The 7038-nt window shown below is 45.4% G+C and overlaps 1 protein-coding gene across 2 annotated transcripts in view; it reads right to left on the bottom strand.

Moving 5' to 3' along the window:
• The window catches only part of METTL21A (methyltransferase 21A, HSPA lysine), a 26499-nt gene extending 20107 nt beyond the window's left edge, over positions 1-6392 (bottom strand). The window contains exon 1 of one of the 2 annotated variants that reach the window (XM_044431999.1): positions 6141-6392. In XM_044431999.1, coding sequence (XP_044287934.1) covers positions 6141-6168 — 28 coding nt within the window. In that variant the 5' untranslated portion in view covers positions 6169-6392. The remainder of the gene's footprint in view (positions 1-6140) is intronic. The other variant, XM_044432000.1, reaches the window with a different exon arrangement.
• Positions 6393-7038: the final 646 nt, after the last annotated feature.

The raw sequence follows: 7038 nt of genomic DNA, 5'->3' as shown, positions 1-7038 counted from the left end.
CCATCTATTGTTCCCAACATTAGGCTCTTCTCCAGGGAGTCCTTCCTTCTCATTAGGTGACCAAAGTATTTGAGTTTCATCTTCAGTATCTGGCCTTCTAAAGAATTTTCTTCTATTTCTTTGCACTGTTCATTTAAGAAGGCATTCTTATCTCTTCTAGCTATTCTCTGGAATTCTGCATTCAATTGGGTGTATCTTTCTCTTTCTCCCTTGCCTTTTACTTCCCTTCTTTCCTCAGCTATTTGTAAAGCTTTCTCAGACAGCCATTTTTCTTTCTCGCATTTCTTTTTCTTTGGGATGGCTTTAGTTGTTACCTCTTGTACAATGCTGCAAACCTCCGTCCATAGTTCTTCAGGCACTCTGTCAGATCTAATTCCTTACATCTATTTGTCACCTCTACTGTATATTCATCAGGGATATGATTTAGGTCATACCTGAGTGGCCTAGTGCTTTTCCCTACTTTCTTCAATTTAAGCCTAAATTTTGCAACAAGAAGCTCATGATCTGAGCCACCGTCAGCTCCTGGTCTTGTTTTTACTGACTGTATAGAGCTTCTCCATCTTTGGCTGCAGAGCACATAGTCAATCTGATTTCTGTGTTGACCGTCTGGTGATGTCCATATGTAGAGTCGTCTCTTGGGTTTTTGGAAAAGAGTGTGTGCTATGACCAGCGTGTTCTCTTGACAAAATTCTACCAGCCTGTGCCCTGCTTCATTTTGTACTCCAAGACTAAACCGGCCTGTTATTCCGGTTATCTTTTGGCTTCCTACTTTAGCATTCCAATCCCCCATGATGATAAGGACATCAATTTTTGGTGTTAATTCTAGAAGGTGTTGTAGGCCTTCATAGAACTGGTCAACATCAGCCTCTTCAGCACCAGTGGTTGGACTATTGTGATGTTGAATGGTTTTCCTTGGATTCGAACTGAGGTCATTCTGTCATTTTGGAGATTCATCCAGTGGATCACATTTTATCAGAGCTCTCTGCTATGACCTATCCATCTTGAGTGGCCCTGCATGGCATAACTCATACCTTCATTGAGCTACACAAGCCCCTTCGCTTCAACAAGGCAGTGGTCCCTGAAGGAGACTCACTATTTTACACTGTAGCGAAGTGTCATTTCTTCAGGGTTGTCACATGAAAAGATATAATATTTACAAAATGTGAGGGGTGTACTCACTTCTGTGATATACTGTAAAGCCCTTGGCACCTTCAGGAGTGAGTTCCTTGGAACTCTGGGGATTTCTTGCTTTCCATGCAGCCCAGCTCATCAGCAGGAATGTGCTGTGGGGAAATGCTGTTTCATTACAGCTGTTAGCAGCACCGGGACAGTGATCTTTCTGGGAGCTGGCAGAAGTGAAGGTCTCCTCAACCACAAGGAACACCCCTCCGAGATCACTTGGGGTTCAGGAAGGTTGGTACAGAAGAGAAACTCTATAGTTTGCTTCCCCAACCCTCAAAGGGAACCCAGGTTCATTTGTGTGGCATGTTTCAGTTGCTATTTTTAGCATGTGTGTATGGACGTTTTGGCTTTCTTTTTGTGACTCCCTGAGAATCACCTGTTTGACTTCTGTGAAATGAGCATTTTGTTGTCACTTCATGAGGTTAACCCATGTTTCAGCAAGAGCTCATGGTTCAGCCACAGCCTCGTTTGGTAGTTGGGATAGAGACAATCAAATCATTAATGGGTAGACAGATGTGTACAAATAAATCAGTGTATCTATGCATGTTCAGAAATGCTTATGTCTGAATTCACCTGCACTGAATTCACCTGCACTGGAGGTCCAACAAAAACAGCATGCGGAGGCCAGAGTACTAATGGACTCATTGCTGCTCAGCTTCCTTGCATGAGAGCAAAATGACTGCATAATGCTAGATTCTTACAACCATCTATCTGAACAGGCATGCAGGGAATATGAATACACATTTGGTGTACTATGTGAATATTCTTAGACATGATCAATACATGTTCAATATATCACACATGATCCTTTTGCTACCACATAGGTAAGTGCAGCAGCCCCAATCCACATACTAAAGGTACTAATTACCTTTAGTATGTGGAAATCAAGCTCAGGCAGTGGAACCCTTGTGTTTCATTTCTGCTTTAGGAAAGGCAGTGAGGCTATGCCATTCCATCCTCCTGAATTCCATGAAGATGAACCATATGTTATCTTAAATCTGCAACTAAATTCCTGCCCTGATTGCTTACTCAAAAGTAAATACAGTGGGACCTTGGTTCACTAACGCCTCAGTTCACGACCAAATTGGGTCACGAACAAAAATTTCATAAAAATTTTGACTCAGGTTGTGAACTCAGCATTGGGTGGCAACTGCGATCATGGCCATCCCCACCACCCGAGTGGGGGCAGGGGGGGAGATGACCGAGATCACGACCATCTTTCCTATAGGCGCATGCCCGGGATTGCACCTGTCTTTCCTGCACGAGCACAATCACAATCTCGGCCATCCCCCCCCCCCCCGCACGCCCACATTCGCACCCGTCTCTCTCCCCCAGCGAGCACACGTTCGTCTCTCCCCCCACCCAAGCGCGCCTGCACTCATGCCTATCTTCCCCCCCCCCCAGCGCTCCGGGATGATGGGCGTAATTGTGCTGGGGGGGTGTGGAGATGGCCAGGCTCATGCTTGGGGTGAAGGAGGAAGATGGCCGAGATCTTTGTTGTTCTTTGTCACGTTGCTTCTTCATATTTTTCTGATTAAAAAATAAGTAGTGGCAGAACAGACTGACCTTATTTACATTGAACCTTATGGGGAAATTTAACTTGGCTCACGACCAATTTGGGTCATGACCAGAGTCCTGAAATGGATTAAGTTCATGAGCCAAGGTACCATTGTACATGGAACCCATTATGAATCAGCACCCTAGTGGAGGAAGCATTGATTCTTTGCACCATGCCGTCAATTTACTTTTTATTGATTTTTATTGTGCATTACAAGACCATAACCAAAGTGATTGAGAAAAAAGATAAAGAACTAAAACATTGCAATTTACATGACAACTGAACAACCTTTCAGCAATATAAACTGGAGGTGTGGAAAGTCTGATCAGGGGGAATATGGTTAAGCTGCCCTACATCAGTGTACAAATCCTCAGTGCTACACAGCAAAGCATCTAAAATTCATCTTTTTCACTAAGCAGCTTCACAGACACCTCTCTCCAAAGTTTTTCAAAAGTAACAGCAAAAAATAAGAATCCAGGAAAACATTCCAGCAAGTGCATCTCAGGTTACACATAAGGACTGGATTGCTACAGAGTAATTGCCAAGGCAAGATATTATCTACCCTTTCCTGCAAAACCCAAATGGGGATGCTCACAGTGAGGAACAAAATAGGAATGCAACATTCCTGTCCTCTGGTTGTTGCTTTAGCACATGGGTCCTCAAACTAAGGCCCACTGGCCGGATTCAGCCCACCTTGTCCATTTAACTGGCCCGCCCCAAAGGTTTTGCACTCGCTGTGTGCTTGAGCAGTGCGCGGTTTGCTCGCAAGGAGGTTGTTTTGGACTCGCTCGGAGAAAACGATCTCCTCATGAGCAAGCCAGCATTTTGCCCTGCGCCCCCCCCCGTCCCCACCTCACCTTGTGTCCGCACGCACGCACGCGCACGCACCCCACCCCCTCACCAGCATCCCCCCCACCGCCAGCACCGCCTTGGCAGCCTGCACCCACCGCTGGCACCTGTCAACTGGCCTCCTGTTGAAAAAGTTTGAGGACGCCTGCTTTAGCATTACAGTCACCTCTGAGAGAGAGTGCTGGGCTAGTCCAGCCTTACAGCATTCAGCATTCTGAATTGCAACATTTTTCCCGGGGGGGTAGAATGGCAAGGAGCTGAAGCAATCAGTTATTACTCAGAGGATGTACAGCAAGAGGGTGGGCCTTTAAGTATTACAGGGCCCTCATCACTGCCTCTCATGGTAAGGAAAATATCATGATTCAAATGGCCCGCCGTTTGGGGGGGGGGGGAGGGCTATTTTGCATTTTTTAATTTCATTTTAGCAGCCACAGTGAGGAAAGCTGTACATAAAAATAAGTCAGAACAAGCAATTTACACTATTCCTTAACTAAGTTTCTATCAGATATTCATTCCAACAAGGGTGCAAAAAATCATTTCCTAGGAACAGAGAACTACAAACTCCAGGAAGAAAACCCATGTAAACCTCTCATGTAGAGAGGCTCATAGATTCATGCTTTGTAGATTCTGATCTTCCAGATGAGGGGTCTTTTTGCAATCGCTCTGCCTCATTCACAGGATTTTACTAGTTATCTGCACAATGTATTTTCATTTGTAATATTTCCCACCATTTCTTCAATCTTTTGTTATCCCCAAAAATTAGTGTGGAGGAAAAAGTAGAATATTGCACAATCACTTTTGCCTGTTAGAATGACAAGGAAGGCTGCCTTCCAAAAAAGACAGTTGAGGTTTCTTTGGATGTACAGATTCTATTCATCATTCCCCGAGAAAAAGATGTCCTAGGAGTGACTAAGTATGCAGTAATCAAGGCAACAGAGGTAACGGCATTGGATGCAGCTCAAGTCCTATTCCACTGGTGGGAAAGTACATACACCAATGCAAGCCCCTTCTGCCAAACACCCACGGAAAGGGGTGAGGTCCTGATATCCTACCAATAGTGTTCTGGTGATGGTGAAAAATGGGACATGTCCAAGATCTCCACGATCATAAGAGAGGTCCCTCTCCCCAAGATGCCCTTAATTACACCAACCCTGAAGTCAGAGCAGGTAATTCTCCACCACTAACTGTAACAGTGGAGGGCAAAGAAAAAAGAGAAAGCAGAAAGACACACAACCATACAATTTAGATAAAGTCATCATGCTCTTCTCCCAAGCTGCAGCAAAAGGGTGGGGCTTAGGAAATGGCACAACTCCGCCAGGGAATCTCCTATCATCCACAGGAATACTTTGGCCACCTGCACTTCTATGCAGAAGGGATGGACAACATGTGACCATGTAGATGTGTTTGCCTACAGCTTCTATGATCCTTCATTGCTGGCCATGCTGCTCAGGGTTGATGGGCGCTGTAGGCTAAAACATCTGGCAGGCTAGAAGTTGGAAACCTCTACAATATAACAATTGTTATATTGTTATAACCCAGGAGTAAAACTGAATTCAATGAGACACTTTGCACATTAAGTGTGCTGTTTTGGAGAGGTTCTGGGGAAGCTTTGTTTCCCTAATTCAAAATGCATGAGCACTAGAGAATATAGTGACACAAAAGGTATTTTGTGAATTTTCAGCTACAGTCTGAATTAAAACCTTGTTTATGATGATTTGAAGCCATTTGTTATGCAGATCACAGGTAACAGGTCAAGCACTGTTATGTGGATTTTATTATATATTGTTTCTTGAAAGATTAAATCTTGAATTGCCTGTACTAACTTAAATCTGAAATCCATTCTTATGCTGATTCAAACTTCATGGTGGGGGTACACTCAACAAACAAAGGCCTTTCATATTCAGTATCTGCCTTGGGTGGGATCATAAAATGACCCCAAATGTGGCTAATGCTAGGTTTGAAGCTGATGCAGGAAGAAGGATTAAAAGCTTGATCCTATGCAAATTCAGACAAGAAAAGAAAAAGGCTGCAACTCTCAGCATGACCCAGTTGTGCTTTTCTTCTGTCTAAACGTGCATGGGATTGCAACTTCAAAGGAATCATAACACTGTCAGGGTGTGGAAAAGATTATCTTAACCAACAGTTACCACACAAACGTGCCCGTTAGTAAGAGAATGATGGATGGTACCCTGCCCTCCTTCTGAGAACACACACACACACACACACATGAAAAGTTGTTTTGGTCTTTGAAAAAAAGATCCATATATGAATAAAGCAAGGCATTAATAAAGGTACCAAAAATAACAAGCTAAGGCCCTACCTTAGGCCACCATCTTATGCTCATTTTTTAACAGAAGCACATGCATAGGACTGCAGCGCTGACTTTTTAAAATTATCCAGCTCTTAGAATATTTTCTTTTACTGTGTTAACTCTTTTTAAAGTGTTGTTAGCCAATAAACTGCTAGAGAAGCCTGAAAAAAGGAACGAGACACAAGAAAAACGGAGAGCAGAGGGAACAGCCCAACGTGCAGCGGAGACCGGTCCACTAACCGCACTTCCCCCGTCCTCTGCTTGGCATTTACATACGGAATTGTTCTGCGAAACCCCAGAGTTCGCCCGCCGCTTTTCTTGCGTCCTCCTCCCAGCCTGGGGCGACCAGAGTCTCAGCTCCTCCCGTCGTGGCAGAGCCAGAGGCCTATCAACGTCAGAGCGGATCCACAGGACAGGCGCGCCGCCACTCCTCCCGTCTCGCCGCACCCGCGAAGGCTCCCCGCCCCGCCCGTCGCGGCGGCTGCGAGAGAAACGAGAGGCAAATCGCGCGCAAAGGCAAACTCGGCCCAAGCAACCCTGGGGAAAAAAAGGACGGCGAAGTGAGCGGAGCCAATAACTGCCAGGCAGCAGGGTGAGCCGCCAATGGGACAGGAGGATCATAGAGATAGGACAAGTGAGAACTGAAAATGATCACCATCCAATCTAAGCCTACAGTTCTAAAGACGAAGGGACACTTGTTAGTCGCGAAGTCGTGTCCGACCCATCGCGACCCCATGGACAACGTTCCTCCAGGCCTTCCTGTTCTCCACCATCCCCCGGAGTCCACTCAAGCTCACACCAACTGCTTCAGGGACTCCATCTAGCCATGTCATCCTCTACCTTCTCCTTCTTCTTTTGCCATCTATTGTTCCCAGCATTAGCCTCTTCTCCAGTGAGTCCTTCCTTCTCATTAGGTGGCCAAAGTATTTGAGTTTCATCTTCAGTATCTGGTCTTCTAAAGAGCAGTCAGGGTTAATCTCCTTTAAGACTGACTGGTTTGATCGCCTTGCGGTCCAAGGGACTCTTAGGAGTCTCCTCCAGCACCACAGTTCAAAGGCCTCAATCCTTCTGTGCTCAGCCTACCTTATGGTCCAGCTTTCACAGGCATACATTGCAACTGGGAAAACCATAGCCTTGA

Source organism: Varanus komodoensis, unplaced genomic scaffold, assembly GCF_004798865.1.
Source record: "Varanus komodoensis strain SLA01 unplaced genomic scaffold, ASM479886v1 scaffold23, whole genome shotgun sequence".
In the NCBI taxonomy this organism is placed as follows: Eukaryota; Metazoa; Chordata; class Lepidosauria; order Squamata; family Varanidae; genus Varanus; species Varanus komodoensis.
Note: the sequence above shows the minus strand (reverse complement) of the source record. Positions and strands in the feature narration are given on the sequence as shown.